General features: G+C 46.3%; 1 protein-coding gene across 8 annotated transcripts in view; it reads left to right on the forward strand.

The window, feature by feature from the left end:
- MEGF11 (multiple EGF like domains 11) overlaps window positions 1-21,649 on the forward strand; it is a 416,852-nt gene that overhangs the window by 268,729 nt on the left and 126,474 nt on the right. For all 8 annotated transcript variants that reach the window (XM_090028981.1, XM_090028982.1, XM_090028984.1 and 5 more), the window contains 3 exons: window positions 12,194-12,440; window positions 14,188-14,308; window positions 20,693-20,829. In XM_090028981.1, coding sequence (XP_089885107.1) covers window positions 12,194-12,440; window positions 14,188-14,308; window positions 20,693-20,829 — 505 coding nt within the window. The remainder of the gene's footprint in view (window positions 1-12,193; window positions 12,441-14,187; window positions 14,309-20,692; window positions 20,830-21,649) is intronic.

The following is a 21,649-nucleotide window of genomic DNA, read 5'->3' on the forward strand; positions in this document are numbered from 1 at the left end:
TTCAGTTGTCATCAGTGGGATTTTTGTTTAGGCCACTGTGGAGAGAAGCTGACCCCGTTGTTAATTTTCCTTGTGCTCCTCTCAGTGTATTGCTACAGTGCTGTAGGTACACCCACACTTGTTTCTTCTCCTTGGAAGGGACGGGTTTTCTTCCTGTCGATCAGTGATTCCCAACCAGAGTGTTGTGAGATCCTTTTAAAGGTGATGCAGGGTGCTGTGCAGTCATAACACTTGGTAGATGTGCAAACACCTACACATGATTTACAAGATAAATCCAGAGATTTCAAATAGGAATCCAGGATGTCCCTGTGGCCCTTCTGAGTTCTTTGCAACAGAAGAATTGCTTTATTATGTTTCCATAGTCAAGAAGCAAGTGACAGCTAAGAACTGGCATTTTCTGTGGAGTGCCTTGAATCTAAAAAGGTTAAAAACCAGTGCCATAAAGACATCCTGTAATGCTTCCCTGCTGAGTCAGTACCGCAGACTATCCACAGGCATGCCAGGGTAAGCGCCCAGTACAGATGTGTAGGAAGGCATTGGATTATGAAGGAACAGAATGGGGAGGAGTTACTCTGGGTCCCTCGTCTTGCAGTCATCACTCAGATAAAACTCCCAGTGAAAGAGTGAAACCCTGATGGAAGCCCTGCCAAGCAAGGGCTGCAGGGTATGGTACAGAGGAAAGACAGCCACTCCATCTGGTTCTTTTTTTGGTGCCCGTGTATTCTACCTGCAGTACAGTAACATCCTGATTAAAGAATAGACCCTACCTTCCATTAATGTGACTCAGAAGAAACATTGTAAAGAAGCATCATCTTATTTTTAAAAAAATCATATGAGAAAAAGAGAAGCAGCCAGTGTTCTGTGGCATGTTGTCACTTCCTTATGAAGCATTTCATGATTTTAAGCTTCTAGTAATGTCTGGAGTATCAGAAGATGTAAAGGCTCATTTAACTGAGCAATCATTTCTACAAAAAGAAATAGCAGGCTTTTTCTCCCCCCAAAAAGTCAAAATTTCAGTTCTTTTCAATCCTCCCCAAAATAGTCCTCAGTAAAAGAACAAGTATACATTTTAGAACAGGAGTAGATCTCATTTGCTTATTTTAGTGCTTCCAAAATAAAGTGAGAACATAGGATTTAACCAGCCAGACTTGCACTCTGACTTTCTCAGTGGTTAGTTTGATTTTGGTTTTATTTGAACACGGAATAAAATGTACAAGAACTGCTGTGCAGATGTTTTAACCATTTCCCTGAATACACTGCGAATGTTCATTAAACAAAGATTACTTTCAGAAGAAAATCTTTCTCTGAGGAGTACTAAAGACACGGTGGGGCCTCATACATACCACGATTGAATTAGGTACTGCATCTTGGAGAGTCGACTAATGAGATCATCATCCAAGATTAAATCATGACCTATATTAACCACACTGTTATCAGATGTCTATGATGAATTTAAGGAAGAATCAGTACAATCTTTCCCTGAAGGATGCAAGGACAATCTTGTGTCCATTTAAAAAATGAAGATTAGATCAATCTCCTCTTGTGACTAATGATCCATCTATTCTGGGGAAATCACAAAGCTGTTGACGTTCCCTTCCTTTCTTTTCCTTTCTTGCAAACAAAGGAGTAACCCCAGTATTGAAAAATGTAGAGGCAGCCTTAGGGGTGACTGACATGAGTGACTGTCCAGGGCACCATCATCAGGGGGGTGAGCCCATGCTCACAACAGTGCTCTACTCCCACACCGCCCCATCCCACCCGAGCCAGTCCCTGCCCCAGACAAGAGGAGTGGTGCCCAGCATCTTGCCCCTCTCCTTCATAATTTCATGGTTAGTAGGGTCGGAAGGGACCTGAGCAGATAATCAAGTCCGACCCCCTGCCATAGCAGGAAAGAGTAGTGGGGTCCAGTGACCCCAGCAAGGTGATTGTCAAGCCTTGTCTTAAAGACCCCCAGGGTAGGAGCCAGCACCACGTCTCTTGGAAGTTGGTTCCAGATCTTAGCCACCCTGACAGTGAAGTCGCGCCACCTGATATCTAGCCTAAATCTACCCTCTGCCAGCATGTGACCACTATTTCTAGTCACTCCTGCCTGGTAGTGCTCAGGGGAACAGGGACTTCCCCCAGTGCCTGCTGGTCCCCCCTGACTAGTTTGTAACAGGCCACTAGATCCCCCTCAGCCTTCTCTTTTGGAGGCTGAACAGGTTCAGGTCCCGTCGCCTCTCCTCGTAGGGCCTGCCCTGCTGCCCCCTGATCATACGAGTGGCCTCCTCTGGACCCTCTCCAGGCTGCCCACATCCCTCCTGAAGTGCGCCACCCAGAACTGGACGCAGTACTCCAGCTGCGGCCTGATCAGTGCCGCATAGAGGGGGAGGATCACCTCCCTGGACCTGCTCGAGATCCATCTGTGGATGCAGGACAAGGTGGGGCTGGCCTTCCTGACCGCATCCCCACACTGCCGGCCCATGTTCATCTTGGCATCAATGATGACTCCAGGATCCTTTTCTGCCTCTGCACTGACAAGAAGGGAGTTCCCCAGCCTGTAGGTATGGTGCTGGCTCTTCCTCCCCAGGTGCAGCACCTTGCACCTGTCTGTGTTGAAACCCATCCTGTTCTCATCCGCCCACCCCTGTAACCCTCCTCCATCCGCTGCTCAGGAGGAGCTGGGCCGGGCTCGTGTGGGTGGGGTGGCACCTGCTCCAGTCTGCCTGCCTTGCTCTTGCACACCAGCAGAGATGCCTGCCTGGCAAGCCATGCCAAACTGTGCCCTGCACCCCTTCAGGGGACTTCCTACCAGACTGTGCCCTGCACCCTGCCTGCCTGCCTCTGCCTGCAGCAGCAGCACTGGCTGGGGGTCATAGGGGAAGGGCCCAAAATACAAGTTCACCCCAGTGCCATTTTCCATAGGACTAGCTTTGGAAAAATGGGTCTCACTTCCAGCTGGCCTCCAGTTCTGTGCCCACTCAGGCTCGCATGTGCAACTTGAGCAGATGATCAGCCACAGGCCTGTTTACATGTGCAAAATGTGATCACATCATTGAAGACTATCGTAATGCCCATCACTGGGACTGAATGAAGGTTGCACAAGAAATCTTGAATTTGATGTGTGCTATCTTTTGATCGCTCAACTTTGCAGTTTGTAATGTTCTTCTTACGTAATTGGTAGCAAGCTGTTTCCTATTTTTTCTCTGTCCTCTAAACTCAAGTTGACACTCACAAGGTTTGTCAGTAGGGATCAACACAGACCTCTACCTTGAGCTAATGGAGTAACAGAAGGAAATTGTCATCTGTGTGGACAAGTCAGTAAAAGGAGGACATGTTGATACCACAGAGTTACTGTGCTAGGCAGCAGTGCCCTCAGACACACCACACTGTGCCTGGTGGGTTGTCTCCGGAGCAAGGAGCAGTGCAGCCATGTTCCTGGGGCTCTTCGTGGGTGAGCTAATGAACTCTGCCAGAGAAAGGGCTAATTAGCCTGCCTGTAATACTGTGTGAATATGGCTTCAGTAGCATAACTAGGGGTGGGCACCCACTTAAAAGGGGCACCAAAATGGTGGCTTTCCAAGGTGTCCATGATACAGCAACAGCAGCCGTGCACTGTAGCTATAGCAGTTGCAGCCGTGCACCACAACTACAGCACCTGCAACTCAGTGTCGCACCAGCAGCACCGGGGATTTGAGACCCCAGCACAGGTAGTGCTGACCTTCGCTTCCATAGTATGGTTTAGCTTTGGTCTCAGCATCTGCCCCATACTGCTGGGTTTTGCCTGGGTTACAAAACCTGCTGGTTATGCCTCTGCCTGCTCTCCTTGTTAAGGTCCAGGAAGTTCTGATTCAGAGGCTGTCCCCCTAACCCCCACACTGATGCACCTGTTCTTTGACAATTTGTCCGATCCCTTTTTGAATCTGGCTAAACTGTCAGCGTCCACAACATCTGGTGGCAGTGTGTCCCACACTTGATAGCAAGCTGTGTGAAAAAGAAAATAACCTGCTGTTAGTTTTAAACGGAGCTACTAGTGTCATGTTGTGACCTGTAGTTCTTAGTTCTAGTTGTAGGGTCCCAATGCATTTGTCTCTCCACTTGCAGAAACTCTGCATATTCTTTTTTCTTGATGGGTGTAGCGTCTTTTTCAGCCTGTAGGGACAGAGCAATAAGCCTGACCATGTGACCTTGTCTTCACCGTCTTGGTGGGGCTGGGAATAACTCATTGAACCGGGAGTGCTGTTCCTTAGAAAGCCTGGCATGTAGACAGCGTTTGCTGTTATTTTGCAGTCACGTGGCTTGGCTGTTTCTGTCACTGCACATTTGTGCAAAACTTTGTGAAAGGATTTCCCTCTGCTGGGATTACTTTGATGACAGCCCTGATTTATGAGGCGTGCGTGGAACACTGTTGGCATAGAGAGTCTGACAGGTTGAGCTTCAAGCAGATCAGAAAGTGATTTTGTAACCTGCTGGCTCAGCTCTTTTAAAAAAAAATCTTGGGGCAACTTCTGATGCTTATGAACATGGGGGATGAAAAGGGTGGGCAACAGCCAAGTGTACCGGAGTGTCATCGGCCACTGGGAAAGGGATTCTGCTTTGTGAATCTAGCTTCTTGCCCTCCTAGGCTTCTCTCGTTGAATTGTGCCGGACGAGGAACTGATGATAAAGTGGGTAGAGGTCAGTTAGATACAAAGATGCAGTGTTGGCTTATTTTTGCTCCTGGACATCATGCAGGATTTGAAAAGGTAGTTGATTAATTCTTCACGCCTGATGTGCTGGCATCTTTTTTGTTCCTGTTTCTCAGTGCCTTGAGCCAAATATTCCCAGCCCAATGCAATCGAGAAACGTGCAGTTGTGCTTCAAAGCTGAGGTAGAAAATAGATGGGGCACTAAATTCCTCCCTAAATTATACTCGGTCAGTTCCATTAACTTTAGGGGTATGACAGGTGAGCAGTTATATTAAGTACGAGAAGTGGCCCTGGTTTCAAAATATCTACTAAATCACACATGGTTAAACCTTCTTTACAAGCGGCTTCTCCTCTCAGGTTCAAGCAGTTTAATCTAACTTGTTATCTCTGTTCCTAACCAGACTAGTGTTTTATTTTCAAATTGAATGTAGAAATGACCCCAAAGGCAGATCTTAGGCTCAGTTCTGCTCTCAGTCGTCTGGATGTCAGCAAAGAGTAATTCCCTTGAAGTCAGCAGATGTGACGTCTACACGTGCCTCTGACTGCATTTGATACTCCACAGTCCCAATGGCACATGGTTATTTTTAAATACTACAATGCCATAGCGGTGGACTACAGTGATGTAGCATTGGCATCATGGTTTGTGCCTGCTGGCACTACGTTTCATAGATTTCATAGACTTTAGGGCTGAAAGGGACCTCGGGAGATCGAGTCCAGCCCCCTGCCCAAAGGGCAGGAAGTCAGCTGGGGTCATAGGATCCCAGCAAGATAAGCATCCAATTTACTCTTGAAGGTGTTCAATGTAGGTGCTTGAACCACCTTTGATGGCAGGCTGCTCCAGACCTTGGGGGCTCAGACAGTAAAGAAATTCTTCCTTATGTCCAGCCTGAAATGGTCTTGCAGGAGTTTGTGACCGTTCGACCTCGTCATCCCTTGGGGCGCTCTGGTGAACAATTGTCCCCCCAGATCCTGGTGAACACCCCAATAAACTTGTAGGTGGCCATCAGATCACCCCTGATCCTATGCTTTTCCAGGCTAAAGAGCCCCATGGCTCTCAGCCTGTCGTCGTGAGGTCTGTTTTCTGACCTCTGATCATGCGAGTGGCTCTTCTCTGGACTCTCTCAAGCTTCTCCACATCCTTTTTGAATTGTGGAGCCCAAAACTGGAAGCAGTACTCCAGCTGCAGCCTCACCAAGTCTGAGTACAAGGGGAGAGTGACGTCCTGGGATTTGCTTGAGAAGCATGTATGGATGCAAGCCAGCATTTTGGTCGCTTTACTAGCCGCAGCATCGCATTGGAGGCTCATGTTCATCTTGTGGTCAATGATGACCCCCAAGTCTCTTACTTCCATAGTGCTAGCCAGCGTAGCACTGCCAAGCCTATAAGGATGCTGCAGGGTTTTCTTCCCAAGGTGGAGAACCTGGCATTTTTCAGTGTTAAACACCATCAGGTTCTCATCCACCCATTTGCTGAGCCTGTCCAGGTCAGCCTGGATCACCCATCTGTCTTCTAGTGTGGATGTTTTGCCCCAAAGTTTGGTGTCATCAGTGAACTTGGCCAGTCCACTTCTAACTCCAATGTCCACACCATTAATGAAGATGTTGAACAATATGGGTCCAAGGACAGAGCCTTGGGGGACCCCACTGGTCACAGGACACCATGATGATTGGCTTCCATCAATTTACCACCCTCTGGGTCCAACCACGCAGCCAATTTCCAAGCCAGTGGATCATGGCAGACCCAAGGCCACAACTGGCCAGTTTTGCCAAGAGGTGATTATGGAATACCAGATTGAAGGCTTTTTTGAAGTCAAGATATATGACATCAATCTCTTCTCCTTTGTCCAGGTGATAGATCACCTGGTCGAAGAAGGAAATGAGATTGGTCAAGCAAGACCTACCTGCAGCAAACCCATGCTGGCTATCCCTTAGGATGTTGGCGTCGGCCAGTCCATTAAGGATGGCCTCTTTAATAAACTTTTCTAAGATCTTCCCTGGGATAGAAGTCAGGCTGATGGGCCTATAGTTAGCTGGATCCACTTTTCCTCCCTTTCTTGAAGATAGGCACCACATTGGCCTTTTTCCAGTCTTCGGGCACTTCACCAGAGTGCCAGGAGCTCTCGAAGATCCGTGCCAGGGGCTGGGCTATGATGCTCACCAGCTCCTTGAGTATCCTGGGGTGTAGATTGTGAGGGCCGGTTGACTTGAAGGTACCAGCTTCTCAAGGTGTTCCTTCACGTTGCTGTAGCATCTCATGTAGACACACCCAGAATAACTCCAGATTGGCTGCAGTGTAACCCTTGGCTGAATTTGGCCCTGGGCTCTTCAATTTTCCTTTGACTGCTCATCTGTATGGTCCCATTAACTGTAGGCACGTAGTTTGGTCACTTCCCTGTACAAAGAGACACGGCCAAGGTTACGGTAGTGGGGTCAAATAACACGGCGCTTGGGGCAGGGGTGGGGTGCTGCTGATGGAAAGGATGCTGCCTTCATATTAAGAGTATGTCTGCAGGGTGATGATGATGGATCATAAGAACACTATGGACTTCCTCTCATTGGAGTAAGTTATTTGATGGATGGCAAAGCTGGGAAACCATCGTATTCATTTGTTAAATTTTTATATCCATGTGTTTGCATCCTCTTTGTCCAACGTGTGCCGCTGCAGTTGTCATCAGCAGGCCCTCAATTTGAAGATGATCTCTACCATGGCTCATTGATAGGTCTTGAGGCTACCTAAGAGTCCAATTCTTGAGCCACAGACCTGACCACAGAAGTTGCCGGTTGTCCCGCATGGAAGGGTAGGCTATAGACCATCATTTCTCTCCCTTTCCTTCCTCTGCACTATCTTCTCTGCTTTGAGGGTGAGACATTTTACCTCAAAAGGGCAGCCACTTGGTTGAGGTTGTGGTGCCATTGGAGTTGGTTAGCAGCCAGCTCCTCCCTTGACATCAGCTTCCATTTTCTTGAGGTCTGCCTTCAGTGTGTCCTTGTAGCATTTTCTCTGGCCACCATGAGGTCTCGGGCCATTACTAAGCTGGGAGCAGAGCACTTATTTTGGAAGTCAAGAGGCGTCCACACAATGTCTGGCCCAGAGAAGTTGGTGCTTGAGGATTGCTGACTCAATGCTTGATAACAGCAGCTTCAGCAAGGAAGCTGCCATGTACAGTGACCTTCCCATTTGATGTGGAGGATTTTCTGGAGGCTGCTGCACTAAATTTGGTGGGTGGATCTGTTGACCCTGGACACAGTCACTCACCAGTTGTTCCTGGAAGAGAATATACCCTAGTTTGGGAGTGGACAGGTGTCTCAAACTTCTCTCTATGCTGTATTTATTGTGAAACTAAACTGGCAGTGAGAGCAGACGGGGTAACAATGATGCGCGCCACGGCAGCTCTCCATATCTAGTGCACGTAACAATTATCAGCCACTTAACAAGGTAATGAAGTTTTTGAGAGGAAAGTATCCTGCACTGTACTGAGCCATGTTTTCCTAAAGGCATGAATCACTCCCCCATTGTGCTATCGCATGCAGACAACTGTGATTATACTTATGCACCCAGCATCATCCTTTACAAAGCTATATTCATTTTTATGGTTGGCAATTAATCTGTGGTGATATTTTTGAAGGAGAGTAAGTGAGTGCATTTGCTAGGGGATGTTAGTATGTGACCTGAAATATGGCAGCTCCTATTAATGCAGTATTTCTCAAGAGAGCACTAGCCTTCCAGGCTCATCCTTCATGGTATTGACACACATGCATGCAGTCTGAAGGAAGCATTTGTACCTCCCTGACACTACTGCTCTTGGGTTGCCTCTTCCTGATGCTGTGGTTAAGGTCCCTGCATTGTCTTGAAGCTTTTAATGCCATGTGCATTTACACTCCAGCTCTTGCATAAGCTTTGATCAGCTTTCTTATTCACACATTGTTGCTGTTGTTATTTATCTCTATTTCAATAGCACATAGAGGAGGTGGCAGTCAAAGCTAAGGTTGGGTTGTGCAAGGTTCCCACAATACTTTACAGATACATTTTACAATGGCCAAACAGCTCACAGCACAGAGGTGTAATCCTGTAAAGTGGAGAGTATCCTGGATTCCTAAGACCCTGCTGTCACAGGGAGATGACTTTGGGGCCTCTACTGGGGCATTTATTGGGCTTTTATAGCCTAAATTCCATGTAGAAAGGTCCTTTTTTGGTTTTGTTTTTTTTGCTTAAGCCATTATTTGCCCTCTTGTTTCATTCTCAGCCTTGAATGGCAGGTTCTCCTGCAACCAGTTATGCACCTGAGCAATCACACACACAAGTAGTCCAACTGAGCTGGATGGAGCTCCTCGCGTGTTTGCAGTGATCTGGGCTTCAGGTTACAAATTCTCTGCAGGCTTGGACTCTGTCTCTGTCTGTGGACCAGTCAGCTCAACAGGAGGGCAAGTGTATCAATATTACATGTCATGAGGTTAGAGGCAGCTGCCAGTGGGACAGGTGAAAGCTGAGAATGGCTGGCTTTGAATCAGATATGTGGATGCCACAGGAAGCTGAGTCTGGTTTGCATCAATCCTTCTAGTGGCTCCGTTGTATGACGTGGCAGGTCTGCCTCTTGGTAAGGAGCAAACAACAGGAGCAGAGACACTTTTGAGGTACCAGGATTTTGTTGTTGAACTGCCCAGATATTAAACTTGCAAGGACATGATTCCTCTGTCACCAGTTTCAAACCAGTGCTGCTGAGTTCATCTTCAGGAGGCCTTCTGCCAACTTCCACTGAAACCAGTCAGTAGTCAACGAACTGATGCTGAGTGAAATGACCTTGCTGTTTGGGTGAGAGAGAGGGTTTGAACTGGAAACCAGTGGATGTAAAAGCTTTAGCCTTTACTATATGACATGAAGGAGTAGGCTGGCAAACCCAGAGGCAGGAGCAAACTCAGATATGGAGGTGAGACTGAGCCACTAGAAAGTGACAGAGAAGCACACAGTTAGCCTGGGATAATCCTTGGCAGGATTTATCACCATTTCACAAACTGTGGTTAAAACCGGCTTGTAGTTTTATAATGCATAAAAGGTTCCCTCAACCTCCAAAACAGTTGGATCAGGCTCTTACAGCTCTGTAAATAAAAAAGCAATCCAGGCCCATCTCTCTCCCCTTCGGTGTTTTCCATGAAGAGTCAGCTGCTTTTTAATTCCTATTTTTATGTCATGTCCTCAATAAGTTCCAATGAAATTCACATTCTCCATATCTATCTCGTATGCCAAGCTGTTTTATTTCAAAGATAATTAAAGCATTTTGGCCAGCTACCCTAAGCTAGACGTACGGAATGATGCAATGTGTGATCATTGATGCATTGTGTTTAAAAGCCTTTGGAAAATGTATCTAGCTGCCAGCTGGTTTCCCGGCCACTACAGGCTTTCTTTATTTTCACAGTTTTAAAAAATATATATATTTCACCTTCTTAGAGAAATGGCTAACCCTTCCCTGTGCACCTTGGTGAGCAAAGCATGGAGTGTGATTAGAGGAAGCCAGAAGGAAGGAAGAAAGAAAGGCATGATAAATATATGGATAATTAAAGTTTGATGTGTACATAAACCTTAAATAATACTACAGTGGTATTTAGAGGACTGATTTGGACTAGACACTGTATAAACGCAGCAATAGACATGACGGCTAGTTTTCCAGTTCTGCAAAGGTTTCCAGAATGTTTCCTTCTCCTCTTCATTTCCCTTTCCACCTCGAAACATAAGAAAGATTATGAGAGAATTGCCAAAATATAAGAAAGGAACATGAGGTTGCTCCCTAGCTAATGGCAGTGACACCTACCTGGGCTGTGGGACACCAAGGTTTGAGTCCCTGCTCTAGTAAATATTGAATTATATATATGAAGTGGAAAGCGGTCTGATTCCAGGAGGAGTGGCTCCTGCAGAGCCCTGTGGTCCAGGCATTCATCAGAGATGTGGAAGACTGATGGTCGAGCCTCAGAATCGGGCAAAACAGGGCCTAGCCCATGGCTCTGCTGTTCCAAGGGCAGTCTCTCCCCTCTGAGCTATTTGCCCTTTTGGATCAGATTTGGTCTCCTCTTCCACCCCGACCCTGCACATGTATGTGTGTGCTTTTCTGTGTGCGTGCACTGTCAGAGAAACTGTCTTTGTCAAAACTGGTCCGTATGGACCAGACTCAATTTTAGTTTCAGGGAATTGGCATTCTATGGCAAGAAGCCATCCCAGGGAGATTCCTGATCTGCGGTAATAGACGGGCTCTCTGCCCTTATGCAGCGGTGCCTGGAAGGTTTTCTGAAACCATGTATGAAATAGAAACATAGCCCCTTTGCACACAGGTTCCTTGTAATAACTGATGACACATAAATGGAGCTTTTAGTTTTCTGGGTGCTCAGCTATGAATCTCTCTCCCTGTAGTGCATAGGGCTCTGGTTACCAAGCCCAGTGCATGCCTGGGATAGATGGCAGCAGCCCCTTTTGAAGCCAGTGGAGTTGTGTCTTCTCTCAGGTTGATTTTGACCTTCTGTGCTTCTGCTCAAGAAGTGCATTTTTTAAGAGCATTAATGCTGGCTGAATACTTGCCTTCCTCTGCTCCCTTTGCTGGAGTTCCTCGCATCAAGCAATTAATTTCCAACTTTCCTGGAAGCAAAAAGAGAAAAAGTGAGAGAAGCCACATAGCTGCGTGGAAAGGGCACAGAGGGTGTTTCAAGAATGGCTTCCAGTGACTGTGGGCTTTACATGGAGAAGTCTTGAGCCTTCAGTACCTTGCACGTATTGCTTGTGTGAGAGGAGTCATGAATGTCATTTGTGGTTTAGCATGTGTGAAGGGCTTGCGGTTTCTTATAATAACTCTACAGGCAAGACCGCAACAACAAGCCCTGCTAGTGAAGACAGACAAGAGTGCTGGCTGGGGCAGCTTCAACCAGCTCCCCAAACAGAATATCCAGCTTAGGGTACATCTCTCTCCTCGGGCATTTGCTGGCAGAACATGGAAGTGCAGATCATGTTGCAGAGCTAAACTTGTTCTTAGAGATCCAAGAAACTGGAGGCAGAAAAATGAATGGATCCATCTGCTCCTCCCTTGGCAAAGGCAGGAGAGTTTCCTGCAGCCCCAGCCCCAGGACAGTCCATGTCAAACCAAATCTGGTGTCTTAGTGACTTTAAATAGTAGGGGTGGGATCCTGGCTCCACTGAAGTCGATGCCAGTTTGCCGGTTACTTCTGTGGAGTCAGGATTTCACCTTCCACTGCATGTTTGCTCCTTCCAGCTTTCTCAGGCTCACCAGGAGACAGGATATTAAAAGATGGGGGCCCTGATCCAACAAAGCACTTAAGCACATGCTTAACTTAAACCATGTGACTTGTGTTATAGTCATATGCTGAAGTATGTTGTTGGAGCAGGGTCTCAACTAGAAGGACGTTTGAGAAAGGTCCCGTTCTTCACCAAGCCTTTTTCCTTTGCTTACCAGCCAGAGTGCGAGAGGTTGGAACGAGACTATATAAATGCACTTACCTAATCATCTCAGTAAATGAATGCATCTTTTACAGGTTGTGATAGCGATCACTGGGGACCCCATTGCAGCAACCGCTGTCAGTGTCAGAATGAGGCTCTCTGCAATCCCATAACTGGCGCCTGTGTCTGTGCAGATGGGTACAAAGGATGGCGCTGCGAAGAGCTCTGCGACTCTGGGACTTATGGAAAGGGCTGCCAGCTTAAATGCCAATGTCAAAACGGAGCTACCTGTGACCATAAAACAGGAGAATGTCATTGTGCTCCCGGATACACAGGGGTATTGTAAGTTCAATGACAGGCATATTTTACTTTGCATCACTTAACAGCCTGGTTTTGACTTTTTAGTGCAATGGGTATTTGATAAAATGTACACATTTGATTTATTCGCCTTTTTCCCCTATCTTTCTAGAATTCAGGTAACAGGATTTAAGGGAGAGTGAACAAGGGAGTGGTGCTTTTCACTGCTAATTGCTGCTGTCAAGTATGTCAAAATCAAATATTGGTCAAAAGAGGGATTAAAAATTCAGATTTTCCAGCTAGTAAAACTGCTGTAGCTGTTCCTAATTTCAGTGTAGAGCAGGCACCAAAGCAGAGTTCGGTGCTTACAAGCAATTGGATGTACTTGTTAGTGACCCAAGGCAGTGCCAGACGTGACTCCCCTTCCTCATCTTATTTGACTTTCCATCTAACTGAGGCAGCATTAAAGCTAACTAGATCAGCTTGCTGTCTGGGGGGGAATTGTTAGTGTGGCAAACAGGGATTTATCTGTGTGACTCCCATTAACTTTAACGAGAATCATGTTGCTAAATCCCTGTATACCACACTCAAAGTTTACCAGAAGGAGTCACAAAATCTGCATATTAATTTTAGAACAGCCGAGCAATAGCTTCTTGTTCAAAATTGCCCTCAGTGTAACATCAGTGCTCATTAGAGATCTTGCCATCATTTCAGAAGTAATTATGCTCTTCAAAATTATTTAAAGGAAATAAAAAATAATAATGTTTTAGAGGGAAGTCTATTTTGTTTTCTGGACTACTTTGGAAAACTGTTACAAATGTCTGGTTTCTTTTGCAGTCTAGCCTTTGTTGGCCAGAGCAAAAGAAAGAACATGTATGCCAGAATAGGCATTAAAGAAAAAAATTGATAAATTAACCAAAACTTTAGCTCTGTATCTGAATATCTTCTTATGCATCTGATTTCCTTGTGACCTTATGACTTCAATCTGGTAAGCCCTTAGCACCGAGGGGTCTGTTTATATTCTCAGTAGTCTCAGTGACTTCGACACAGCTACTCAAAGTACTAAGTTTCTCCAGAGCCAGGCAATAACATGCTTTATGAGTATCTTTGTTTGGAGGCCTAATTTGTTATTTGCATGCGAAGAACCTGTAATCTGTTAAAATTGACAGTATAAGGAAGAAGCAATCAGCATAAAGCCTATGAACACTTAAGTTTTATGGAAGCTGGAGAGTCTTTGCATTAACTTGAGTGGCCAATGGATGAGATCTTAAGGGTCACTTAAACGGTGTGTGGTTTTTTGTCATTCCTTTATCAAGGGATGAATTTCACTGGTGAACGCTGACATTTTGTAGCAACATTGGACAAATGTGATACTTCAGCCATTCCGCATTTTAATTCTGCCAGTTTATTTTGTGAGAAATGAATGAGATGGGTATATCTCATCATTGAGCTTCAGAGTCTTGAACTTGCCACACTACCTCCTTACTCACATGAGTAGTCCACTTGAAGCCAGTGAGACTTGGTGCATGAATAAAGATTACACACTTGAGTTAGTCTTGCTGGCCTCATTCTGCAGAACACAAACACAGCATCCTGGAGAAGCTCAAATGTTGCAAATCTTGACTAATTGATTTTTACAGTTGATATTGCCCTTTGGAGCTCCTCAAGCCTTGGATGATTTGCTTGAGCACTCCCAGGATGCCCTGTGTAGTGGACTCGCCTCATTTGCAGCTTCCTGTTAATGTTTGCTTGAAAAATGATCATTTGCTTTTGCTTCTTCCCTACAACACAGCTGTGAGGAGCGCTGCCCTCCCGGCAGCCATGGAGCTCAGTGTGAACTGCGCTGCCCGTGCCAGAACGGAGGGATCTGTCACCATATCACTGGAGAGTGCTCCTGCCCCGCTGGATGGATGGTATGTAACAAGTGCCCCCTTGCCACATGTGTAGATCTAGGAGGTGGAGTTAGATGGAAAGTATGCACTGATATGCTGACTTGGCTCTGCTTATGTTGTCATACATGCCTGCTGTCTCTTGTCATACATAACTGTATATATGTATGACACTTTGGGGCAGGGACCATCTTTTTGTTATGTGCAGGTATAGCACATAACCCATGGTGGAGGCCCTTTGGTGCCGTGACAATACAAGCAAAAAAATCAGGGGTGGCCAGCCTGCAGCATGTGTGCACTAGTGGCAGGGGCAGCCTCTGTGTGTGGCATGTGGAAGATCAGGAAGGGGACAGTGGCAGATAAGGCAAGGAGCAGAGCAGCAGATCAGGCAGGGGACAGTAATCCACATGACCTTTAGTGAGGGTATGGGATTAATTAGTGGCATGCGTACCAAAAACTTGGCCCCCACTGAAATAACTGATGGGAAGAAACTGTAACTAGCCCCTAATGTGCCTGTGCATAGGAGGAGGATGCCCTTGGCCTCATGTAGCCTCCCAGCCTCCCAGCTCAGGCTGTGGAAGAGAGAGCAGGGGTTGCAGGCCCAGCACTACCACACCTGAGCAATGCAGAGAGGAGTGAGCAGAACCTCAAGTCTCCCACACCGTCACAGCTGAACCAACATGAAGGGTGCTCTGCCAAGCACCATGCCTTCATGTCCCCATCCTTGTCCCCACCCCCACCTCCCAGCTTCCCATGAGCAAAGGAGGGGAGCAGTAGGGAATCTGAGTTCTTTGAGTTATGGTCCATCCTTGGGTTGTCTCCTGTGTTCTGGCACTACATGTGGCCTTTACTCAGGGCGAGGAGCAAAAGCTCAGATGAACACAGTCTGCATGCTGCGTTATGGCTGGAAGGGAAGAGAGCAGGGGGAAGCAAAGGGCATGCCAGTGGCTCCAGCCAGCTATAGCGCAGAGAGAGTGTACACCGGGATCCAGAGGTCAGGTCAGTGCTCTAGTCCTGACTCAAGCATAATTCCCATTGATTTGAATAGGAGTTTTGCTTGCCTAAGGAGCTGGCTTAGAGAAAACCTAACCTTTACTCCATGGCAGGAAAGCAAGGCCAAACATTTAAAATATCTCCAACTTTACAAGTGATGTGATAATTAACTCTCTGGGTTTGCCAAGTCTCCTGGCCCACACACCATTCAGCTTTGCAAAGTTTCCTGGTACTTTTCCAGTATTTAACAATTAGTTCCTTGGCAATTCTGCTGGAATGCAATGGAAACAATGCCGGGCATTTTGCAAAACACCTAGAAGTTCCTCAAGATCTTCACATGTGACAGCAGGTGCTGAGGCCTGATCACCCTTCAGATGTCCGGGAGCTGAGGGATGTTTGTGTAATGCTGTCTCTGTAAGGTACGTTGTTTGTCCTAGTGTGCTTGGGGGAAAGCGGTCTTGTACGGCAGATGCTGTGTTTGGAGTGCTGCCATAGAGGAGGGCAATACAGTTCCATCCTCTGAGACACAAATGAGCATCCTTGCTTCATTTTCCTAGATGCATCACAATACTCTGATTCCCTGCAGCCATTATACAGATCAGTGTCCTCATTGGCAATAGTCACAAGCCTGCAGGGGGAAAAAAAACTTGTGTTTTGGTTGAAAGATAATAGCCCTAAATGTCCTCCCAGAGTCAGTGAAATAGAATCAAGGGAAGGATGGATATAGCCCAGGACGTTATGTCTCCTCCTCTCCCTACCACAGTGGTCGGCTGATAGACTGAGGGCAAATCTACTTCTGGTGTAAAGCAGTTCATCATTGATTTCAGTGGAGCTGTGCCAGCTTCTGCCATAGGGAAGTTGGACCCAAAGAGGTAGGGAAGAGCCAGATGTTACCCAGAAGACAACTTGAACCAGTTGCACACTTTGCTTCTGTTTAGTTTCTCAAGGACATTTTGGTCAAGGAGCTACTTCAGGAGAAAAGTTGCTTTCCAAATGATTCTGGGAGCAAGTTATAAGGTAGCACAGGGTAGTGACACAGGAGAAGCAGCCTTTGACAAACTTTTCAGCCTGAGCTATTCTATAGAGAAGACATCTCAGGGATCTCTCTGCTAGGCCTCTCATGGCCAAAGTGAATGGAGAGAAAAATGATGGTGCAGGTGGAAACCAGTAAAAAAAAAAAAAAAAGGCAAAGTGTTATTACAGGGAAATGTACCCTGATCTGGCAATCACTGAGTGGGCAAAACATGTTCTGTCCTAAGGGGTGGTGTAGCTAACAGAGAAAACAGGTAACACTGCTGTTTTTCTCAGGCTGGCAAGCAGTGCTGCCATATCACAGTTCCCCTGAAGGTTGATCAATAAATGGATAAGCATCAATCTGTCAGCCACCGGGGTTTTTTTATTTATTTTTTTGTCCTTAGTGCTCCCCTAATATTTGTATTCAGCATGCTGGGGTTTTTGAGAGTCTGAATTGATTCCCCCTGGCTGCTGGTGGCAGGCTTTGTGGGGTTAAAATGTCATTCAAGAAATAAGAGAAGGTAGGGAAGGATCAGATAGTTTTAGAAACCTTGAAAGAGGGAAGATGGACCCTAGAGGAGCAGGTTGCTGATGCTGCAGACCTGATACAGCCATTTTTACTACCCTGTTTGTGCCTGGCCACTTGCAGCTCAGAATTTTCCCCACAATACTTAGCAGCCTGGAGAGACTATCCTGAAAACTTGATTGTTGGTAGCTCTGTCCCCTGAGAAAAACTGGGAGTGAAGAATTGATGTGTTTGAACCAAGCATAACTGAAAATTGAAGAGAGAGATCAAGTATTCTGGGAGAAGAAACTGAAATTATAAGTAGAAACACTCAACTTGTAAATGTTAAGATTTTAAGTTTAAAGGGTTTCTCCAGGGTTTTAATGAAAGGCTGGAAATTCAGTAGACAGAGAGAGAAAAAACTCATTTTTTTTCTTTATGGAGTTTTAACTCGTGGCATTTGGGATGGTTTGTTCAGCCAGACGCCAGTGGGCTATAAATGAGCGGGAGAGATGGGAACGCTAGATTGTGTTCAGTTTATTTTATACTGTTGATCGTCTTCCTTTGACATCAGGAATTTTACTTGCAGATTATACAGCTTCAGACGATGTGTATATGTACCATATATACTCAGCACATAGGAGAGAGATAATTCTCCCTGGATTTATGCAGGTTATTGCTCCCGGACCAGCCACAGCTCTGTGCCTTTCATGGTCCCCTGGGATGCAGACATGGGAGTGATTAATGACAGCGTGGCTCCCTGAGGAGCTGTGGTGCCTGGATGTGGGAGGGTAGGCAGCGAGATGTTCCAGGGAGAGAGTGTCTGGCTTCCTCTTGGATCTGCCTCCCTCAAAGGCCGGTGTTTCTACCCCATGGGCTGCCCTCCACTCTACAGCAATCGTCAGCCAGAAACATAAGGATTTACAATAACTCAGTGCATGCTGCAGGTTATTCACCTTCCCGTAGGTTTTTTACTAGGGCAATATGTAGCCCATATCATAAAGCTAGTCAAGAACATGTGGTTTCTAGCACTTGTGTGTACTGGGCATTGCATGCTCTCATGTCCGTGGATTTGGGCGTTGGGTCCCTCTTGGCACCACGTAGGTTTAGGTCCACAGACAGGGCTCTTTGGATTGTCCCACCATGTTGGAGGAGACCTGAAAATGAAATGTCTCCCTGCAGGGCCCCCGAGACCACTCATGAATGCATTAGAAGGGTTAGTTCACTGCAGAGCTAATGAAAGGGGTTTTTTTGGTTTGAGTGTCTGAGTATGCATTGTCCTCAGTAATCCACAGTGAGAAACTGAGCCCCACTTCCAGTCTCAGCCCTTCTGCCTAGCGGTGTAATGTTAGCTTTAATGCAGCATAGCAACATCCTAATTCATTTTTTTTCTTTTTCCCTTAAATGTCTGGGCTTTAGGAGGAAACTGGTTTTTGTTCTTTTTTCCTATTTGTCTTCCTGGTTTGTGTGGTTTTCAAAAAAAATGAAATAATAAACAGCAAAGGGGAAAAAAAACCCCAAAACCTCTTTTCTCTACTGCAGTGTGGTAATAATCCTAGGAAACAATGTCAAGAGCAGAAGCCAGAGAGTTTAGGGTCTTAAAAAAGGTGCTGATGGAATGAACTTTTCTGATTAGATGCATAAACAGCAGGAAACTTTGGTCTGACATTTGATCCTCCAGAGAGGGAAGGTTTGGATTCCCTGAGCACATATTAATGCAAAAAGTATGCCTAAAGATTCATTCGGCTCCAGGGGGATGCCTCTCAGTGCATTGCTTTCTCATCATTTGCTGATAGAAATCCTGTTCTTTTGGAGACATGGAGAGAAAATGCATTTATTATCAAGATAAATGGATACCTAGCTTTCTAGATATATAGTATTGCTTATTACTCACGTCAAGAGACACAAGTTTGTTACACTCAGATCTGAATGCTCTTGAATTGAGGCCAGCCTGTCTCTTTTACAGCCAGGGAACCACCTATCACCAGGTGAGGAAGTCTCGAGGTGTCTGTTTTATGATTACAGGGAAGAGCAGCCTCTCTGTAGCTCAGGTTTGTTGAAACTGCAGAACTTCTGAAGCCGCTGAGAGGGGGACCCGGAGGAGTGAGGTTGGCCATTAATATTCTCATTTGTGAGGCACTGGTTTTCATCTTTGTGTAAGATGTATTTAATATGTGCATTGTTCCAAGCTTAAAGCCCCTGGCACTTACCTGGAGAAATGAGACTTCATGGAGATAAAAGAAATTGAAGGAAAATCCCAGTGTTTCCCCCCCCAGGTGTTGTGTATTTTGCACAGCAGAGCTAGTAAGGACAGTTGCGTCAGTCACACATCACTTTCCATTATCAGATCTTGCCTTCAGTTGCTTATAACTTTGCCTGCCTTGGCTGAAACTATCCATGCTGGATCTCCACCTGGAACAGCACTTTGGGAAATGTCTGTGGTTTTGCCCGTGTTACAGAATTCTTACAGAAGTTTTACTGAGAAACTTAAGTGCCTGCATGCGGTAGGGCAGGGCTTTGGTCAGGAGCAACTGGAGGATTTGGGGGCTGGGAAGTGTGGTCAAGGGGTCCAGAGGAGATCAGGGCTGGGGCCAAGGGTCAGAGAGTATTGGGGAGTGGGGCAGTAGCTGTGAGGAGGGTTGTGAATCTTGTGGGGTGATGCTTAAGGTGGTGTTTGGGGGAGTCAGAGACCGGATCAGAGCTATGGAGGTGACAAGGATGGGGAAGAATTGGGGGTGAGACCTGGAGCTGAAGGAGGGATATTGGCACTGGAGTGTGGAGGACTCTGTAGGGTGCAAGGGGTGCCTATGCCTCATGCTGGTCCTCTGCCCCCAGGGTATCTCACCTCTTGCATTCACTGAATTGTAGGATTCTGTGTTGATTCAGGTAGGGAAACTTTCGAATGTCAAAGTTTTAATGCTTGTATCTTCCAGGAGAGCATGGGGGAGAGCAGCTTTGTGTTAAATGAACCCATCTGAGTTAATATTTCTAAGCAGAGGGGGCTTGGTAGCAGGCTCTCAGTACCGCCTACTGCTCCACAGGCAGGTGCTGAGCGCTGCAGTGAAGTGATGGGTTCAGCAGTCATTGACTATAGATGTCACTTCTAAGGGATTGTCCTCTGTAGGGGGAAAGGCTTGGGGCTGCACGTAAGGAGATGGGGCCTGGCCCTGCAGTGACACAAATGAGCACCACTGAGGCCAGCAATTCCAGCTTTACAGATCTGGGTGTATCTGTGCAGAGCACCTCCTCGCACACTCAGACAGGATGTGGTGGCAGCGCAGGCAGTGTTTCTGCCAGGACTCCACCACACTGGAGAGTAATGCAGGCTGGATGGGGCAGGGGCGGCGCAGTGGCCAGGGGCAGGAGAGAGGGACCTGATTCGGTGCAAGGGAGGAATGAAGTGACACAGTCACTCCTAGAACCCCCACCTTCCAGCCTTCCCCTCCAGTGGGCTCCACACTCCTCTTGCCCACCCAATAACCTATAACCCTTGTCTTGGGATGTCGCCCATAGCAGTTTCCCCTGGCTCGTTCCAGTAACCCCAGTAGGCTCCACATCCCCCTCACATGCCGTTATCACCTCCTCAAGCTGCCCCGCACCTCCCGCCTCCACTTACAAAGGTTTCAAGTTGAGTTCCTGTCTCCCACGCACTTACTGCCATTGCTTGAGGAAACCCTGCAAAGGTTATCAGCACGAGTCATCACCAGGGAGGGAAATCACGGCTGGTGAGAGAGCAGGTGGGAGTGAGCCCCACTGGCAGGGGTTTGTCCATGGCAAGGAACTCTGCCAGCACGCTTAGATGGCGTCTTGGCACAACAGACAGGTGTATGTGGTGCATGGTGGAGTTCACCTTGTTGCAACTGTTCACTGATGTGGCTCTTTGTATTCCTCCCCAGGGTTTTGTATGTGCCCAGCCATGCCCTTCTGGGACCTTTGGAATTAATTGCAGCCAGGATTGCCCATGCCATAATGGGGGACTGTGCGATCACGTGACAGGGAGATGCCTGTGTACAGCTGGATATATGGGAGACAGGTAAAAAAGAATCCCCAGACCAATTACTCTTCGGTATTATGCATAGACTTACCTCTTTTATGCTCCATCTAAGACAATCTTGCTTTGTGAAACACAGTGTGTTATATTTCTATTGCTACAATTAGATGCATCCTTCCAGAGCAGTTCAAGCATTATAAATGTGACAATGTTATTACTTTTTATTGGCAATGTTCTCCATTTACAGTTTATTTTCTTTTTTTTTAATGCAACTTTTAAAATTTAATGGATTAAATTTAATTTAGATATTTACAGCGATAAATTTAATAGAGAGCATTACATGTTTACAAGATATGTAAATGAACCATATTTGTACAAATTAATATCCTCAAGAGTAAGCAATGCAGTAGTTTAATATGTTTCTCCTGGCCTGTCTGTGTTGCCGCAGTACCGATGTTTCTTAGACACCGGCAAAAGGTAATAAATCCTCAAAATCATAAACTGGAGGCTCAACCTTAAACTGATCAAATATTGTTTTACAAGGCAGTCTTGGATTTAGCAAAGTGTCTATACAGCAAAGTAAACATGGGCTGTGAAATGTGCTAGTGAACCTGTGTAGATTAATTTAGCTAGCAGGGGTGATGCCGGCAGTGAAGACATGGTGGCCTGAGCTTAAGCAGATGTTAAAAACCAGAGTGTATACCACAGTCTCTGGAGACTTTGTCCTCTAATTTCCTAAGATGCCATGTCCTCAACCCTGTTTTTACTTATGCTAGCACAGATACCAGGCCCCTGTTGCACCAGTTCCCAGATATCTTTCCCTGCTCTGCATAACCATCAGCCTTATAGAAACCATGAATGA

Source organism: Crocodylus siamensis, chromosome 15 (genome assembly GCF_052110815.1).
Source record: "Crocodylus siamensis isolate JL-2025a chromosome 15, ASM5211081v1, whole genome shotgun sequence".
NCBI lineage: Eukaryota > Metazoa > Chordata > Crocodylia > Crocodylidae > Crocodylus > Crocodylus siamensis.